The sequence below is a fragment of the Streptopelia decaocto genome (assembly GCF_964273445.1).
Source record: "Streptopelia decaocto genome assembly, chromosome: 13".
Lineage (NCBI taxonomy): Eukaryota > Metazoa > Chordata > Aves > Columbiformes > Columbidae > Streptopelia > Streptopelia decaocto.
Window position 1 is genome coordinate 5,099,798 of NC_138668.1, and position 20,484 is coordinate 5,120,281.

Genomic DNA, 20,484 nt, shown 5'->3' on the forward strand with positions numbered 1-20,484 from the left:
AGCACAGGGGAGGGATTTAACATGGCTCCTTTGCTATGTTTAGGCTAGGATGGAGAATTATGAGTTGGGAGCTGTGCCTGGCAGAGCTACACCCTCAGGACCTGGCTCATTTGGCACTTAAAGATCCTCCTGAAGCCTGTAAGACACATCCTTCATCCCTGCTGTATGAAGACGATTGCGGTGCAGAAGTGAATCTGATTCAGCCCTGTTGGTGTGGCAGGAGTGGGAAGGAGGGTCTGGAAAGAGTCAGAGCCATGGAGGGAAGAGCCGAGCACTGATATGTTGTGTGCCGGGGTCTCCAGATGGACCCCCGGCTGACTCTGCTTCCCTTGCCAGTCCCTGTGCTCCTCAGGGTGCCAGAGAAGCTGCCGCTCACCAGCCAAGAGCTGCAGCACCCACCCCTTCCCCTAGATATGACACTTCTGACAGAGACGAAACAACTTCAGGAGATTTGTTTCAAGAATTTTAGCATCCTCTGGGCTGAAATGCCTCTGTAAAAAAAAAAGGATAGTATAATTGCATAATGAACAGCAGCTCCATCTAACCTCCAGCTTTCAAAGAAACACCACGGGTTATGAGAAAATCTCTTAAGTCATTGAAGTGGCCCTGGGATGTCACACCTGGGTCTGAGATCTGGGGCTTTCTTCTGAAGAGGACCCCAGCACCAGATCCCCTTGCAAGCACAAAGAACCAAACCTCTCACTTGAGCACTGCCTTCCAAACAACAGCTCTTCTGCTCATCCTTGCTTTCCCAGTTCCAGACTTTTGCAGAGTCTGGGCTTTTATTTCAAGGTAAACACACATTCTCATAAAAACCTGCATTAACTTGCAGAGTTAAAGATGAACCAGTGATTCATATAAAGCCCTTGCTTAACAACAGAAGAACGTTGCAACTAACCTTGCCCCTTCCTGCCCTCCTGCTAAGCTCCCAAGCACTCAGAAATGTCTGCTGAAGGCAATTTCTATCAACAATTCACTTTACCATTTTGTATGGTCACTTAAAAAAATATATTAACAAAAACAAGGCACCCAACCTATCTGGCAAGCAACGTTTACTGTGACCTCCCTCTGCCCCCCAAGCTAGGCTTGGTATTTTTTCAGCACACACATCACTAGGGTAAATATTTGTGTCCATGCACACGCAGATAAACAGTTTTGGAAAACACAGGCATTGAAAAAAACAGATGATGAGTTTGGCTTAAAGAGAATAAAAAATAGAAGTCAGATCTTTTTGACTTTTTACTGTTTGAGGGCTTAAGACTCTATTTTCAGCCTTTAGCTCCAGTCATGAGGACTGGAAACATTTTGCAAAATAGAAACCTAAGTGTTGCATGTGATCCCTGCTCCAGCAGTGGGGGATTTATATGTGAATGGAGATAAAACTACACTAACTAGCAGTGCTGGTGTGGCTGCAGTCTGTACAGACAGGGACCGGACAGAGGTACAAAAGAGTCCCCAGGATGTTCCTCGTTCATTCAGACTGAAGAGAGCTCCAAATCTGCAGTAACGCTCAGTCTGACATTTCTTCTGCATATGGGAGAGACGAGAGGGAGAGCCTGAGATCTGCAGCTCTCCTATATACCTGCCCTCACATGTGTCCTCTGGGGACCAGCACAGAGCAAAACCCTGAAGTGCCCATGGACCTTCCACCAAAGTTCCTGCTCCTTCTTGCCAGAAATAAATCCAGAGGCTGAGGGGACTGTCAGAGTAGAAGTAGGGGTTTCTAGAAGTATCTGGTTTGAGTTCTTTCAGTGCCTCCCTGTCTTAAACTTCTTATGTTTCCTATACCTTAAGCTTCTCCAGCAGCTTCCACCTGCTCTTCCCTCTCAAGGTACCATCTCCCGGCAGCTGGGGCTTCTCTGCTGCAGGGCTGCAGCCCGCAGGTCCGTCATTCACCAGACATGTAATTCCAGGGGCTGCATAGATCTGTTCTTGGGTGGGAACAGAGGGAGAACCTCCAGGATATCACTAAGCACATGAGAGGAGCTCAGAAACACAAGCTTTGTAACCACCGAAAAGAGGCCACCAGCAGTGGCCTGAACTCACTGCCCAAACCAACCTGTATCTTGCTTTACCCAATGACTGCAAATACCAGAGTAGAAGGAACTGAGCACTCAGTCCCTCAGCCTGTCCTACTTCAGCACTCAAACAGCATTCACAAACAACCTCCATCTTAAGCACTATCCATGGCTATCATTAACATCTTAACTCTTGAGCAATTTTCCTAAAAAAAAAATCAGTTTGTCCTTACCATGCTCTCCTACCAGTTGCTGCAGCTTCCCGTAAGAATCCGCGCCCAAATTCACAGGGCTATTAACCACAGCCACAGGTGAATTGCCATTCTTCTTTCCTTTAGCAACCGCAACAGAAGTGGCTTTGCTAGTCGGAGAAGGCAGGATGGTAGGATAGTTCATGTTGCCATGGTTGGAGAGTCCAGCCGTCAGTTTAATGCTTGCGGGGGCATTGGAAGACTTACAGTTCACTTGTGGTCCTTCGACATGACAGTCTGCATGGTAAATACTGTGCACAGACTCCGAATCTGGAGGAGGAGCAGGGCTCTGCAAGTTGGGTGATGGAGAAGGAAGCATCAACTGGCCTCCAGGTTTCATGACCTTGAGTTCCAGGTCGCAGATCTCAGGGTTGGAACACGGTCCCCGAGGGCTCCCGTTGCTGATGTGATAGTGGTGGTGGTGGTGGTGATGGTGGTGGTGGATGAGGTGGTGTATGGAGGTGATGCGCTTTTTGCCTCGGTGGCTTTGCCCATTTGTGGTGCTGTTGGGGTTCACTTTTTTCCGGCGCTTACTCTGCCAGTTATTGTACAGGCGTATTGTCCGCCGTTTCATCTTCCTGAAGATGTGGCAGATGTACTTGAGCAGCTCCTCGTAGCAGCTCCCTGGCTCCGAGAAGCTGGCAATTGTGCTGTCGTTGGAGAGATAACGGGCCCGCTGCTCCTGCATCAGCTGGTTCTCCCGCTGCTTTGTTTCAGAAAACTGTGTTGCTATCACAACCAGGCACAAGTTAATCATGAAGAAGGAACCAACCTGGAGAAAACACAGGGAAAGGAAATTAGCAGGGACTTGACAAAGGAAGACACGCTCTTCACCACCACATGCTGACTGGACTCGAAGTGTGGTTCCTAGAAATCCTGAGATTTCCAAACATGCCAAATCTCAGGGTCTGCTCACCAAATGTTATGTCAACATGTGCCTGAGCTGCTAAATTTGCTCCTAAGCTATGTTAAATTATTTTGGCAATGGCAAAACAAGCTGCTAACAACAGCCTTCACTGCTTTCCTCACCTCAACAGTGATGACATTTGCTACTAACACAAGGTGAATGAAACACAACGCAATCAGTTACCACCACAAACCACATCACTAGTAAACACCTGGCCAGCCTGCAAGGAAAGATAGTCTGAAGTCCAATTTGTGCTGTACAGAAACTGCCTCTTCTTCTATCACTGCACACCCTGGCACAGTGTGTCCTCATTTTGAGGAGGACAATCAGGGTCCATGCATTTATGACCTTGTACTCTCATGTCTCTCTGACACAGAGAAATGCATCTCCAGGAGACTCAGTGCTCCTAGAAACGCCTGATTTATTGTCTGGTTGAACTGGCATGTTCTTGGGTGACACCAGGTTCTCTAAATGAAGTCCCAAGGACAAGAATGCGAAGTGACCTGAGGCTACCTCTTTCCCTCAGCTGTTGAGTCCACAAACTGGCTTTTTGACACTTGGGTTCATAAATCAGCTGAAGGAAAATGTCAGATATTCCCATCAGAGAATCAGGGCCTGTAGGCATAGAAGAGACTGACGTCAAGAAAGCATCACTGTCTACATGGCCAAACCTCTGCGCTAAGCTCAGTAGAAAACGTATGGATTTAATTTAGGCCATTGTCTGGTGAATCCTCAGGGGAAGCCATCGGGAGATGGTTTGCAGTGCTATTCTCTAGTTCATAATATCAGCCTGGATACTCTTTGAGAAGCAGCAAGGGTGCCATTCCCAGCTGCAAGTGACTTGGAAATTAGTCACCTTCTGGCTTTTCTGCAAGGATCTGTGTGTAGGGAAGGGTTCAAAAGAGTGGAGTGTAAATCTCTACTATGCATGGCCCATTTCTAAATGCTCAAAAACCACTGGCTTCAGCACACCATCCATCACTGGGAAACTCTCACACTGCTCTGGTCCGCGCCTTTCCCGTTGGTGGTGGGAGCTGTGGTGGTTTGACTTCCCAAGCCCTTCAAAACCACAGAGATGAGGATGGAATTATATGTAAAGAATATCCAGGCACAACAGCCCTTCAAAGTGCCTCTGTCCCCTGTCTTACCTGATACCTATATGGTACTTTTCCCTCTGCTCTTCTTCAGACTAAAACGCTTAACTTTTCCACAGATGTAGACCTCTGCAGAAGGTTTTGCCCATCGTAAAAACAGAACCTTGCTAACAGGGGATGGCAGCTTCTGAAGGCAACCTCCAGCATCTCCAGTGAGTAATATCTTGTCTTTAGGAACAATAGCACTGTGAGACCTTGAAAAGGTGCATTACTGTTATTTAAAGGGCTCTGGAGAAGTTCAACAGTTTGAAATGAGGTGTCCTCTGGCACACTGAAGAGGCCAAAGGAAGGAAAGCTACAGCCTCTCTGCTTTCTGTTCTCATTAGCAGTTGCTTGGCCGAGGCACAGTATTTAGGATGCATCAAGGTAACAAGACCAAGACTGAGAGAGTAAGAGGGAGGGGAGACCATATGGCTTGACAAGCTGTAACTATGCATCACATGTGACACTAAAAGGGACTGTTGTAGCCAATAATCTGTCCGCACAGCACTAATCACAACCTGCATGATTACACTTTATGGCGGGAGGAGGGTCTTCCACCCTGAATCTCAGCTGGAACAACTTTACCCCACAAGGACAAGCAATGGGAGCATCTCACAGTTCATACTTACTATTATAAGCAATATAAAATATATAAAATTGTAAAAAGAATGTGCATCCATCACATAATACATGATGTCAACCCATCCTTCCAGGGTTATAACCTACAGGAAGACAGAGAAAGAAAGTGTAAGAACAAAAGTGAACCAAAAAGTTAGTAAACATCAATATTCTGATAGTGCCTGGTACTCATCGCTTGACAGCATCTCTCAGGATCCTGCTGCACTTCTTTTCCCACTTGGCTTAGGAGAGCAGCAATGTGTGACCAAAGGACTGGCCTGAGGTTTCTACAGGAATTAAAATGGTTAAAATGATAAAACATTACAATAAAACATCTGAAACACTGGTTCTGAGCCAGTGCAAAGAAATTCCAAGGAAGGATTATGAAGGGAGCAAAAGCCTCTCTGTGTAGAGACCTTAGCTTTTAGCTTGGGCTCCTGGTTTCTTATCCCCAAAATTCCTAAGTCTTTAAAGCCAATTTTGTTGTTGTAAAACCAATTTCTTTGCGAATCCTACTGGCTCATCATTACAACTGCATCACCAATATCATAGTGGGAAAGCATCTGAATGGAAGAGAGTTACTTTAATTAAATGTAGAATTGATTTCATACTCGTTTTCTCAGTCTTCCTTCCACTAAAAAAGAAGCTGAGGATTTAATTAACACCACACAGGCTGTGTGCAGAGCACAGCGAATCCTGCCATGTAATTTACACTTTTTATTTAGATAAAACATATCAAGCTTCTAGTGCTATCTTGCTACTAGTCCTAGAGCTGAAATTCTAGCACAATTTCCAAGAAAATCAAAGCTCCTGTCTGAATTTACTTATACTGACGTACCCTATTTGCTATGCCTGATGTGAGCGTTGGTGGCTCTAGCATAAACCCCGAATTGCTGCCCGCCTCCAATTTTGGTGGCATCATTCTCGATTTAAACCATGTTTGCAGTGAAGGAACTGTGAATTATCTTGCTGTGAACAACGAAAGGATGAAGCTTCATTGGTGTAGAGGACTTTCTGTATGACGTGTGCAGAAAAGCTGATCCATAAAGCCCTTGCTGTTGAGGCAGTGAATAAAACACTGTTCTTGTCACATCTGGAGCATCAGGGCAAAACACTGGCAGGGAAATCAGACGTGAATCTTTGCCATTTTTCTCCTTCTCTTTCACTCAAGGGACTGTCAGAGCCCCTCGCATCAGCTCACGGGGGCTGGAAGAGAAACACCCCTGACTCCAGATTCCTCGCACCCTAAAGCCCAATGTGGTGATGTCTTACCTGCAAGTTCTCAAACCCGCTTGCCATGTGGAAGCACACACAACTTACCATGCAGCCGGGGAAGAAGCGAATATAGCTCCATGCTAAAACCAATGAACATGATCTGCCAAAGAGCAGGTAAAAATTGTCTCTGCAGCTGTTTTATTCTGTCAGCGTTGCTAAAGGCTTGGAGCAATCAGGTCTGATGAGATGCTGGCTGCATTTACACAAACTGCACCCACCTCTCCTGTTCCTCATTACACACATTAGATGTTGTTTTGTATCGCATCCTCGCTGCTGGTTAGTGATGTACAGATATCAGACAGCAATGCTATGCTGCTGGCATGGGTTTAACAAAACAAAAAAGAATGCTTTTGGTCAGCAGGAACACCAGAGATCAATCTATGGTACAAAGTTTTCAGCAACAGAAGCATTTTTTTGTGTAGATCCAAGTGCTATTATTCACCATGGAGTCTTGAGAAGGGGTTAAGCTGTCTGGACAGACACAGGCAGTAATCAGTCTGTTCAGTGGCGTGAGACGGACAAGCAATCAAACTCAAACTGCCCTTTCCTGCCTTCCCTTTAACACGGTTGAAACATTTATAGAGAGCAAAGTTCTTTTCGGCTGCATTCCTCACCTGCCTGGGCTGTGCACAGCAGCCGATCGACTCCTGCACTTGATCCCTGTGCAGGTTCATGGGGAAACTGGAGGGACCAAGGTGGGAGGTGATAGAAGGCTAAACCAAATCAGCTATCTAAGAAACAGTCTCCTTTGTGCTGTTCGGCCCCCTCTCCCTTCCTTCCTCTCTGTTTGATGGGCATTTCTGAGTCAGGCTGCCACAGCTGGCACAGCAGATGCTCCAGCCATTTACACTCGGGGATGAAAAATGAGCCCAGGGACTCAAAACATATTGGATCCACCTCTTCACGAAATTCGCGTTTGGCTTGCAATCCTCAAATTGAATGTATTAAAACGATTAAACACAGAGCCCTCTCTACAAAAGGAGTTACCTGAGGGCTGCTGTTTGGCTGCTGCAGGCGCTGCCAGCTCCCCACCTGGGAAACAGCTGCAGGGATAACACTCAGGGCCAACCAACACTTACAGAGGGATTTTTCTCGCATGCTAGACAGCATTTCAGCAAGAATCAATCAACGCACCTCATTTCTGCTCTGGAGGGCTGAGCTCATCCAGCTCTCAGATTATTTAAGATGTAATTAGAATTTGCATTATTTACTACTCACTTGTAAACCAAAGGGATACAGGAGGGATAAACAGACTGCTGGGCTTTTGTTCTCCTGTTTGACATCTTTGTGGATTCATTCTTGGACTCACCACCCAGTATAAATGCAGCAGTACCTAGGAGGAGGATTCCTGAGCTGGCGAGGATTAGCGAGTACTAGCAACCCTGTAAGAAGCGTGCTCACAGACATCTGCCTTCTTTTTAAAATCAAATAGCTCTGGAGAAACGCAGGACAACACACATGCACAGCCACCTGTCTGGAGTGAAACAGTGTCTATGATTTTTACAGCCCAATTCTTGCCATGCTGTGGTCTTTCATGCTGTCCTTTAAAGTGTTTGGAATTACTTTACGAGTACATTTTTACCTACCCTGAGATTTCACTGCATATCCCCAGCAAGGCCTTGGTGTAAATGGGAACCAGAGTATTTGAATTTGCCAACAGCTGGTTTGTGTGGCATGAACTAAACTCTTTATTTTTGGAACCAAGACAAAGGCACCTGGTGCAAGGTTCAGTGCTGCAGTGCACAGTTTGATTCTACACATTTATTCTCAGACCAGATGAGCTCAGAGGGAAAACCAGCAACTCTCGCTATTCTCCCAAGAACACGGATGTATTTTTTCAGTGTTGCTTTGCCTCATGTGCCACCCTTGGGGCAGCCTGAATGCAATATCACCTACTTCACTAAGCAGAAATGACTTCTTCCTCTCTTCAGTTTCCAATCTGATTAATCCAGTTGACTGCAGCTCCAGCATTTGGCCCTCCAAGCCTTTTATAGATGTCTTCCAAGGACCTGGAGCACCTTTCTTGTGCTTTCCAATCTCAGAAATCCATTGTCAGTAATTAAATTCTGTTCAAGCCATGGTTGTTCACAGACAGACATATTAAGCAGCGTCTCCAAGTGTACCAGTTCAAAGCTTCCAATAAATACAACATACAATTATTTATCAACAGAGATAAGACGGCAAGAAACACGTTTCCTAATTGTGTTCTGATGAAAAAGATGTGCAGGACACGTGGCACGCTAAAATTGGCAGCTGCAGGGAAATAGCTGAAAGATTCAATTAAGATGATTGGCAAGGTTGTCCTGGGGGCTGCTGCCAACTGGAATCACACGCTGCAGACCTGGTGGGAAAGAAGATGCTGCCCCCTTAGCGTGAGGAAATGATTTTTGCCTTTGAGGGACAGAGCTGTCCCCTAAGCCATGGGAGACCCTGCGTGATGCTCAGTCTGATCCCTCCTGCTGCTCATTCAGCCCCTCACCTCATACACAGGGATGGGATAAATAATTTGTCTCCCATCGATACCTATGAGGCTGAGTGCTAAAGCCCTGAATCTTGTGTCTGATCCCACTGTCACTGCAAGGATTCAACAGAAAACTCACTCGGGTGAACGTAAAGACAGATTTTTGACTTCATTGATCTTTGGCTTGGACACCACCCATGTAGCCCCCCAGCCAGGCATTCCCTGATCACCACACTAATATGAACAGGATGACAATGGACAATCAGATATTTGGGGTTTTTATGTCTTCTATTCTGTGATTCTGATCCTCTTGGTTTGCTCACGCCACAATAATTTTATCAGTTGTAACAGAGATGCTCATCTGATTTATAGTAGCATAATAGGGGACAGAATCAGGTCTTCTAGTCAAGCTAATGAGAATCAATCTAAAACTCCAGAGTGAAAATCACAAGAGAAACATAGATGAAAGATGCTGGCAATTAACTCAGACCTCCTCATTGTTCCCAGGGAGACAGGAGGTTTACATTGTTTTTTCTGGGGTCACTTCAAAGGTCTCTGCAGAACAATTTCTTTTATTATGTCAAGAAAATTTCATCATAAAAATCCTTGTCTTTGAGCTCTGCCAAAATTTTTGCAAGTTCTTGGCTATAATCCATTAATTCAAGAGCAGGTTATTTTTTGCTTTAGTGTCAGTTAACAAAAAAAAAAGGACAATCATCCGGGGGGAGAAAACCAACACCCAAACTCCAACTCAAACCGCTTCAATTACTAAAGTCAAACACTGGATTACTTTCTATGTATTAGAAAGTACTAATGGCTAGTGCCAGCTGGACTGCTGCAGAGATCAACCTTGAGGTACCACTAATCAATGGGAAATGAGGAAAGTTTGGAAAATTACTGTGTGAAGCGAAGCTGAAAAGATTCAAAGACCTGAACATGCAGCATAGAAACCTCCAGCCTGGCCCTGGTCCTTCTCAAGGCAGGATTGCACTGCTGTGATTACCTGAACAAACTGCATTTGTAGAGACAGCCTCCCCAAGCCCGGCAACCAAAATCAGCATCTCACGCTTTGATCAAAACCCCTAAAATACAGAGCTCTGGCAAACAGAAATTTCCTTGGTGGCTGATTTCAGGTGCTTGTTCAACTCAGTGCCTGGCCCGAGAAGGATATTAGAGCAAGATATATAGAAACCCAAGCGTTTCCAGATCATTTGAAGTGTTCATCTTAATTGACACCTATAATTTGCAGGCAGACTCTATTTCTTTAGCCTAAATTGGGTCCTTTGGGGACAAGATGGGCATTATCTTCCTCAAAATCAATTATGCTGAACCGAACAGCAATTTTGAGCACTGCCATGATTATCTGGTTTTCTTTACTGTTTATCTCATCATTTCCCTGGCCCTGCTACAAGGTTTTTGTTTTGTTTTGTTTTATTACTTATTTTTATAAAGCTCATCAAGACAAGATCCAATGATAGCATAAATTGCAAGAGCTATTAATTACTATGATGGTCTCGGTAAGTTTTATCAGGCCTTTAGTATTCATTTCTGAAAGCCTCTTATCTATGTATCGTGCCCTCTCGGGCATATTGATTTGGCCAGCAAGCCCTGGTCAGTGAATAATGGAGTATTCCCCTTCCCTATGCAGAGTGCTTGGCAGCCGATCAAATCACTATTTTTGAAGTCAACTTCACAATTTTAATTATTTCCTTTTGACACATGTTGTTAAGTAACCTCTGTGCCCAGAAAAACAGGTTTTATTATATTCTCAGTAATGTCCTTTGAACGGATTCTTTTCCTTTGCCTTTGAGGACCTGTTTCCTTTCCAAAGCGACTTTAGCCATTTCTTCATAGAGTGCCTTGCAAAGCCTGCATCTGCTCTGGAAAGTGCAAAACAGAAAATAAAAGGAAACTGTGCAGCCTTGCGTTTGTCTTTGATTTGCGATGTTTCAAATTTGCTCCATGTAAATGTGATCTCTGGTCAGCACTATCAGTTCACAGTGAATCTTGAAAACCAGGGTGCAGCCAGCGTGCAATGAAGTTGGACACTTCACTGATGCTGTCGTTGGTGGCCCAGAACCTCACAAAAGTGAATCTATAAGCTTAAAAACGGAATAAAACCTCAACAACTTTTGCCGTCTCCATTTCACACTAAATAATGCAAGATCCCCATCTGATAGCAAAACCATCACTGATTTCAGATGACTGCTGCTTATAAAAGATCACATCTCAGTCCATATTCATGAGGTTTGATTTACTGCGATAATTATCCTGTCTTCATTGTTTGTGTAAAGTATCTCATGCACAGGGAATGTATTTAACTGTTTAGCTTCAGAAATAATGAGTCCATTATCATAGAGAGAGCCATAAATCAGAGTTCCATAGCAGAGCAAAGCTGAAAGATTAAGAGTCTGCAATGAGGAGAGGGGAACCGAAGCCAGACTGAGATCTTGCTTACAGATGAAGGCACCGCATAGCAATTCTATGAATGACTGCGCTACTCCAGACACCACTGCCTGGAACACAGCAGCAGCTTGGGGTACTGACCCAATGCAAAAAAGCAAGGATTTTTGTCATTTGTATTGTTATACCTTGTTCCAAATTATATTAAAGACTATGGACAAAGGGTGCAGAGCTCCAAGCACAACCAGCCCTCTGTGCAGGACTGTGACACAAAACACACTGCAGGTGTCCAAGTGTCTAAGCTTTGGGGGGTGTCTTGCTCTCCTGGATGGACCTGCCAACGCCACACAGTCTGCAGATGGTTGTGTGGGGACGATGGAGCTGAACCTTTGGCTTGGCATGGGCTATGTACAGCTCCTACTGCAAGGTGCAATAGCAACAATTGATCATGGAGCAGGTTTGGGGCAATCCAACAAAATAAAGATTTCCCTATAAGAATTGTGGATGTACCTCAAGACCAGTAGCTTTTTCATCACCTAACTGGACTCCAGATCAGGCCATGGCTTGCTGCAGGCACCCCTTTTGACTCTGAATACAAGAATCTATGATTGAGGAAGGATTAAACCCTTCCAAAACTAGAGTTTGCAGTAGGTTTCTGTGCCACGCTGGGTCCCTCGAATACCTCCCATAGGTTAGCAGGTCCAGACCTGGAATCAGGATTGGCCTCTCTGACTTGTGTTAGATGGGACTATTTCTTCTAGCCTTCAAAATGAAGGAGATTTTTTTGAAAAGCAACTAATCCTCTTGGAAGCACATTCTGAGATGCTTTAAAGGGGATGGATATTTTTAGATTGGGTATTCAGCATGAAAGCTCTTCAAATGCAGAAAACGATGTTTATTTGGCTGACCAAATTAAAAAAAGCAGCAGCAACAAAACTCAAACCCCATCATTTAGAGTGAAATATTTTTTGGTGATCCAAAACAAATTCAAGTCTAGTGACAAAGCATCATCTTGAAGCGGTGCAAATTAAAAGCATAGAATTCTTTTCCCTTTTTTTTTTTCTCCCCAGCCAAAACTTCTTGCCAAATTCAGCACAGATAAGCATTGTTGACACATTTCTTCAGTTTAAAGAATGAACTATTTGACAAAAAAGTCCTTTTGGCCAAAAAATTATCTACTCGATGAACTCTGAAAACATGGGCACCCAGCGTGACAGCTGCTTCTGAAGAACAGGGCCCACAAAACTAAACGTTGCACACATAAATACAACTGCAGTCGGAACCCTCAGGCTCTTTTCCTTCCCTCCTTCTACCTCAGTTGGCCTTTGGCTGTTCCCCAAAATATTTAAAAAATCTGCAAGTGGAAGAACAGAGGCTGCAGACGACAGGCAAGCAAACGCATTAGTATCATCTTGGGTACAATACTCCTGAGACATCGGGGTAACCATTCCTGAGCTGTCATTTTGTAAGGAGCTTGGTTAAGGTACCCTGAGGTCCCAGCAACAAAGCAGGAGAAACAGGCCCTCAAAATGTGCCTGGTAATGTCCATGTGAGAGACAGCCCAGCTATGAGGAAGATGTGGGAGTAGGAACTGAGAGAAACGACCCTGCCAATTCTGTCCTGCCAGCAGGTTCCAGGTTTTGCTCACATTAAGGGAAAGCAATGGTAGAGCTTCAGGTCTTGGCTCCTTGAACGAGACCTTTTCTTGAGCAAGCGACAGTATAGACGAGGAGGGACTTCAAGCTCATTCTTGTGTTTGGTCATAGCAGAAATGCATTCAAGTGCATGTCATTTTTCTTTTTATTTGAACAGAAGATATGGTTCACATTACAGATTTAGCGGAAAGATTTCCAGGCGGGGAGAAATCCTCAGAGAAGGATTTCCACCATGACGAACAGAGGCAGAAACTCTGTGAAGTGGGCAATGGCCGTGGAACAGAACAGGGCACCAAACCATGGGGAAATGAGACAAATGAACCTTCCTCTTTCCAAACCTGAAATCTCCCCCTCAAGCTCTGCACCTTCCAGCTGGTCCATCTCCAGGGCTGCAGATCCAGGCAGAAGCAGAGTCAGCAACACAGAGACGAAACAAGCTCCTTGTCAGCACACAGCGCAGGGTCAGAACGAGTAAACCCTTGATTGGATGGAGATAGCTTACACCGGCTCTCAGGGGCTTTGTTTTTGACAAGCTCGAGCGCAGAAGAGGTAACTCCACGTCAAAACAAAAGGGCTGTTTCTGCAGGTGGCCTGTGGCAGGCGGCTGTCACCGCCAGCTGTCCTACCTGCTCGGCAGCCTGCCATCGCCTTGGGAGGAAAGTACCTGCAGATTGACACATCCTGGAAGAAGTGGGTGGCACCAATTCCCCCACTTTCCCTCCCAAACCTGTTCTCTCTCCTGAGCTGGTCACCCACACCTGTGTGGCTGTGACACACTCCTAGTTTTGGTGAGACCAAGTGCAAAGAGAAGTTCTCCATCTAAGCACAGCGTGGAGATAACACCTTCAACTCTTGCTGAGCAGACAGTTCCTTTAATGCTGCTCTATTTCTAGACATCTTTCTTCAGAAGGTGATTCAGCTTTTCCTTTCTTGGGCATTCTTATCATGTCGTGTGCCTGCTGGGCTTGTCTTCAGCTCTTGTGAATGCAAGCGGGTTTTTCTTTTCTTCTTTTTCTCCTGACAGCAGCAAAGGGGCTGCTGAATGCAAAGCATTCTCCTCTGAGAATTCCCTCGCTAGGGCCTTCTGATGATGGGCTAGAGATGTGATACTTGTATGACTTGATTAACTTGTTAACTGAGATGTCTTCTTAAGCGGAACCTCATAGAGGCAATATGCACTCAGAACAACATAAACCAGAAATGGAAACATTAATCTGAGAGCTGCATCCAAGGACTAATTTCAAGAGGGTCTTTCAATAAGGAAGCCCCTTAGAAAATGCAGCTGAAATCCACGTGAAGAGGCCACAGAAGAGGTGATGTAGCCATCACCAGAAATGAGCCCCTCTCTGAATTGTCAGACAAATCTTCTCTCTTATAGCAGATGGACAATTCCTGAAATGTCCATGTAATTTTTTCCTGTTCGTTTGCTCTCCAAGTTCGGTCCTTCCAAGTAAATACTGGAAGGAGGCACAGGGGAACAGCTTGTTCCCTTCATCTCACCTTGGTTCTGCCCCAGCTGTTGGTTATTGCTCCTCCAACTCTGCCTCACCAGTTTTGCCAAAAGCATTGCTTCCTGATGTCAAGTGCTAGTAAGGGTCTTACCTTTCTGCAAGTCAGACATGAAGTCATACAAGCGATTATTCTGTGGTTTGCAAAGTAGCTTAAATCATCTCTTTTTCCCAAACTGAGTATCTTAGCAGCCACCCAACCCCCTTTCATTTTATCAGGGTTTCTCCATTCAGGTCTGGCCACACCGAGACTGATGGTTAAGAAGGTGGCAGCGTTTTGGTTGCTCCACTGAGAACGTCAGTAATTCAAATTAAATTGGACTTTGGTTAGGTGGGAAATTCATCATTTGCAGTATGACAACAATACCTGTAATTACTGCTCTTATTGTTGCGGCTGAAATTCATGTGCAATAAAGGGATCTTAATATCATGCCAAACCTCACAGTTAATTTAGGTTCCATCTCCTTTCATTTATTCTGTAATAAGCTAATTAGTTCACATAATTTGCCAATGAACGTGCCTTTGTAACAAATATATACATGAATTAGCCTATTACACAACAAATGAGGGGAATCAAAACATGAATCATTTGCAGGATTACATAAGGAATTATCATCCTTTCAAACACCTATGGATGCAGCCAACGTCTTTATTACTTTAAGATTTTATTATCTGTACTAAGTTGGTTCTCCTGTCTGATGCCTCTGACTTACTCTTGTGTCTGGAAGGTCAACAATGCATTTGACTGTTCTGCACACCCCGCAGCCACATGCCGGGCTACTTGCAAATTCAAGATCACTACCGTGAAGTTAAAAAATGTCTTTCAGCTCAGCTGCTTAAATCCAAATCCTGGCAGCTGAAAGGGCTTGGCCATGCTGCCAGCCTCCTGCCTTGGCACACCCTTCACAAGGACGTTTTGGAGTAGAGATCTTCAGATTTCCCTGTCAAACTCTGCTTTTGATTTCGTTTGTTCACAGTTTGCACAGTGTCAGACTGTGCCCTTGGAAACGCTCGGGGACAACTCACAGTCACGGCACTTCAAAGCTTCCTTTGGAATCACCTGTGGGGCTCGTTTCACCAGCCTCCCTCCTGACAGCTCTGACACCACGCTGAGTTTCCAGCTCATCTCGGATAAATCATGAGGGATGCTCCATCCGGCTGAGTTCTAAGATTGCCATTATGCAAAATGGAGGCTTGCCAGACCTTGAGGTCCAGTCCATTGTAAAGCTTGCAAAGAACCACATATTCATTATTCCCCAGAAGGGACCAGGACAATTGGATCCATCTCATCCAGAACACAGCACAGTGCTTTCTGCCCACTAATTCAATACCCATTCACAGGGAAGCTCCTGAGGTACTAAACCCATCAGCTCTACTTTGAGGCCTCATTCAACTGCTTACCTGGTGCTCTCCAGCATCCACTGTTACATGTAATGGGAGCGCACGTCAATATCTTTGTTAAATGTTCTTTGCTTACAGCAATTGTTCTGATTTAGCATCCAGCCTCTTGCAGTAATGATTTACTCTCTCCGTATCAAGGTCAAGCAAGAGCTTTACTCCCAACAGCTGCTTCTTTACCTGGACTCACATTGCTTTCAGATTCTAAAAGTGAGACCTTACTTCTGAAAGGAATAAAGATGTAAGACGAGTTTTTGGCTGGGAATGCTCTTTAGCATTTGGATGGCCTAAGCAGCACTAAACCTCTTGGCAGCTGCCAAAATGATCTAGGGATACAACATCCAACTTTGTCAGACACTCTGCTCTGCCCAAAGGAATCAGTTGAAACCTCTGCTGTGGCTTCTCTGTTCTTCCTGGCTTAAAACTGTACATTTTCAGGCTGAAGAAATGAAATACCAATATGAAATGGAAACTTGCAGCCTGCAAAAAGGCTCAGGGAATGAAAAGGAAGCAGGAACCCTCGAGTAGAACCTGCTCGCTGCCGATGCGCTTGCACGGGCGCTCTGCAGCCCATCGCCCTCTGCCCTGTCCTGGCAAGAACATTGCTGGGAGCCAGACGGGACCTCCTGGGCACGTCCATCCAGCTCTGCCAAAGAACTATGCAAGAGCAGAAAAGGAGAATACAAGTGCAGCCAGAGACCTATCTACTATTCTCGCTTTGATTTCCCCTCTTTCCTTTATGCGACACCCCCCACCAGTCAGGAATATTCAAAATCACTATGGCAGCTCCCTCTCTTGACATACTAATTCCAGGAAAGAATCAAAGCGTTTTTAAAAACATAGACTAGTAGAGACTTGGGATCTATCTGAACCTTTCTGGATTTGGTTTTGAGCCCCTGACACCAGCAGCACTGTGGTTCAAGGTGTGCTACTGTGACAGCACGAGAGCAAACAAGATGCTCAGAGCAGGCAATTGCCCCTTTACAACTCCCAGGTGAAAACTGAAAGTTATTAAGTTCATATTATAATATGAAACTGTAAGGAAATTACTAAATTAAATTGAGAGCTCTGAATGAGTAATTATTCATCATCAACAAAACTAAACGGAGAACTTCTTCTCTTTTAGGAATAGATGTCACCTGCACTTCAGGAAAACTAGATAAAACAGGGCATCTAGCCAAAAACATGAAGAAATTTGTATTAAAAACAGAAAGTGCAAATTAAAATAGGGAAAACAGCATATTTACATCATAGATCATTAAAAATAGGCCAGCCCTAAGAGACTACAGCCTGTGGACTGTGTAGACTAGTTATCCAATGTTCCAGAGCTACAAATGCTTTGGAAGTGCTTCAGGTGCTGGAGTGTTTCTGCCACCTGTAAAGCCACAAGCACTTTTGTCCTTAGTGAAGATCTGTACAGCTGTGGATCAAGAGACTCCAATTCCACATGAGTAGTATCTCTTCACAAGTATTCCACCCAGAATACACCATTAGGATTCTCTCTTGTTCCCTCTGGCATACCATGTTAACCAGTATAACCCTGCAATTCTAGAATCAAGGCCAAAACACATCATCCAGATAGTTCCTACATTTTAGAATTATATTAAGCCTTGCTTAAGGACTTGGACAACACTCTCAGTTTCCTGATACTATAGCAATAAAACCTTAACACAACAATCCCTGGGATTTATCCAGGTCTGATTTGTAGTGCTAGACCTTGCCATACTTTTGTCTGCCTCAAGAAGTGTTTTCTGCTGCTTCTAAAATGCACTGAAAAACCGACTGTTTTCTTCAAATGCTCTCTTGCAACATTTGTGCAGGTTATTGTCTGATTCATTTACTCGATGTGTCTTTATTTGCAGTTTCACACAGGTGCAAGCATAATTTTTCTCCTCTGATGCATCTGTCAAAATCTTTCCAAGGAAAAGATGAAAAAACAAAACCAAACCAAACCCACCAAACAAAAAGAAACAGAAAAATCTTTAGGAGAATCCTACCTGAAAAATAGCTATCCAGGCATATCCAATATTATCAAAATTGATAGCTCCGTTGTGTGGGTTTATGTCCCCTGCCATGCATACGTTGTAATACTGGTTCCAGTTTATGCAGGCGTTCCTGCTGCTGAAGTCAGGGTTGTACAAACTGGGGGTGTAGGAGTCCATGCTCAAGGTGCACTCCACCTTGTACTCCTTCCTGGTTGGGATGTTGGAGCATTTCTGCATGCCGTTCTCACGATGCGATGAGCAGATGAACGGGTTCTCCTCTGCTTCGTCTGTCCGGTAGTACGGATGCAGGAAGGTCAGGTTGTATGTCCTGGAGGAGGGAAAAAAGAGAAGCATTAAGAACAAATGGTGCCCCCCTTGTTTCAGCAGCAGAAAAAGGTGCTGGTTCCTGCTCCTGGTTTGGCTGTGTAATTGCTCCTTTGCCCTTCAGAGGAGGGAACGGAGCTGGGGAAGGGGCTGGAGCACAAGTGTGTTGGGAGCGGCTGAGGGACCTGGGGGGTTCAGCTGGAGAACAGGAGCTGAGGGGAGACCTTCTGATCTCTGAACTGCCTGAAAGGAGCTTGGAGCCAGGGGGGGTCGGGCTCTGCTCCCCAGGAACAAGCGCCAGGAGCAGAGGAAACGGCCTCAAGTAGCGCCAGGGGAGGCTGAGGTTGGATCTGGGGAACAATTTCTTCCCCAAAGGGCTGTCGGGCATTGGAACAGGCTGCCCAGGGCAGTGGTGGAGTCACCATCTCTGGAGTGTTGGACAGACAGACATGAGGTTCTCAGGGAGATGGGGCAGTGCCAGGGGTGGGGGAACGGTTGGACTCGATGGTCTTGAGGGTCTTTTCCAACCAAAATGATTCATGATTCAGCCCCATCAGACTGGGGACAATAAGTCACAGCTGAGATCAGCCCCTACATCTGTGATCTACAAAGCTTTTTGCATCCTATAAGGCACAAGTGTTCTTTCATTTAAAAGATCAGCCTGAGTTTTCCCAAGCCAACAGGGCAGCTGAAAGTTGAAATGAGACGGTATAGAGAGAAAAATCCCAGCAGGCCAGGTGCTTCCCAAAAATCTAGGGAACTTTCTGTTTCTATCTAAGGATCGTTAAAATAGCTCTTCTGATGCTCAGAACATGCTTCAGAAAAGCTGATGGCAAAGCAGCTTTCCAATAAATTTGCCCCTCAGCACCTCCACAGGATGAGTGAGCTGAACTTTAAAGAGGAGAGACGCAGGCACAGGCCATCGCAAGTTCTGTCGGTACTTACATAAGAGTGAGCCCACATTAATAGGAACTGTATGCTCACTGCATATCTGATTTAATTGGCCTGAATAAAGTTTATGGCTCTGTTACAGCTCAGATAAGCAAGTGCTCTAATTGCAGCGTGGCAGGGATGTGCCCTTTCCCAAGCCTGGGGCAGACCAGGGAGCAAGCAGAGCCCAGGACTTTTCATGCTGTTTGATTAACATCAGTGAGACCCACCAGCACTTGCACGGCTTGAAATGCGAAGGTGTAAAGTCCTAGAACCGACTTTATCTGCTGCGTTCAGAGCTGCAGGGATCTCAGATGCTATACAATCAGTCAGGAGATAAGGGGAAAGGCAACACACAAATTATACAACCAAGCAAGACGCGGGGAGAAGATAAGCAAGTCATTCTTCAAGCTAGGACAGCTGTATTTTTATCTGTTTCTCAATGTACCTAACTATTGAATAAATTTGCCTCTAATGAGTGCCAAACTAGTGTTATTCCATACAATTGCTTGAAATTGCTCCCCAAAACCCTTGAGTCAAGTAGGAGTCACTCAGCAACTGCACTTTAAGGCGAGAGCAATTGCTGCAGAGCAGAGCCGATAGGAAATTAACTCTGAACAACTTTCCTGGGCAATTTGGTTCTCCTCCATCAGTGAATTACTTGAGATGGGTGTTGAGGGTTCAGCCAGCTTCAGGGAAAGGCACAGGCGGCACATCACAGGAACTGGGCGTTTTGCTGGTGATTAAACGTATTCACCAGTTATTCCCTTCCCATTGCAGAGTGATCCCACACCTCTAGACAAGACTGTAATATCTTCCTCCCAGTTTCTATGCCTGACATTCAGGAGAAAAGAAAAACTTGAAAAATCTTTTTCCTCCAAGAATGCCTAAAAGCCCTCTGCTCCCCCTCCCATAGATTGGTTTCACTTGGAAGAAATTTCCACATAAAACAAGCTGAAGAAAAGGCTGAGTGCTACACTAGCACGGTGTTTGCTAGAAGCTCAGATACTACAACCAGCAGAGTTTGTCAAACAGAGCGGGGTATCGCAGAGGATTAAAACGCACCAAGGAGCAGGGATGCGTCTGGGAGTGCTACAGATTTGGGCAAAGGCAGCTCGGGAGCTTGAGAGAAGAAGCAGAGGGAGAAGGAGAAGAGACTTTTCGTAACTCCCAAGTGACAGGCAGACCCCTGTCAGCTCCATTTTGGCCTTAGCAGGTACATGGAGAGGGCGCTGTTCAGATGCAAAGGGCTTCTGCACCCTCCTCCCAAGCAGCTCAGTATCAGGTGCTCAGTAGCTCTGAAGTCTTTCAGATGGGACATAGGGATCATGGTTTTCCACAGCTTGTGGTGGTGACAGGGGTCTAACACCCCAGAATCCAGATCAAGCCTGGGCTACGCTGTGCACTGCCTGATAGAGCAAAGTCGCATGGCCACGGGACTCTGGGTGCAACCAGCTTCCCCAGGGCTGACTTCACCACCCCTGAAACCAGGACTCTGTGGGTGACAGGCAAAGAGCTGCTCCTTGAGTCCCTAAGGGGATGGCAGGAGGGGTCTCACTTGGTACCTCCTCATCAAAGCACCTGGACCTCCAGCTCAGGCTCTACAGATCTCCGC

At 45.3% G+C, this 20,484-nt stretch overlaps 1 protein-coding gene across 1 annotated transcript in view; it reads right to left on the reverse strand.

Annotated features, from left to right (window-relative positions):
• The window catches only part of CACNA1H (calcium voltage-gated channel subunit alpha1 H), a 119,294-nt gene that overhangs the window by 79,219 nt on the left and 19,591 nt on the right, over positions 1-20,484 (reverse strand). The window contains exons 5-7 of the mRNA XM_082064529.1: positions 17,628-17,943; positions 4,942-5,034; positions 2,252-3,041 (exon numbers count right to left, since the gene is read on the reverse strand). Of these exons, the coding sequence (XP_081920655.1) occupies positions 2,252-3,041; positions 4,942-5,034; positions 17,628-17,943 (1,199 nt within the window). The remainder of the gene's footprint in view (positions 1-2,251; positions 3,042-4,941; positions 5,035-17,627; positions 17,944-20,484) is intronic.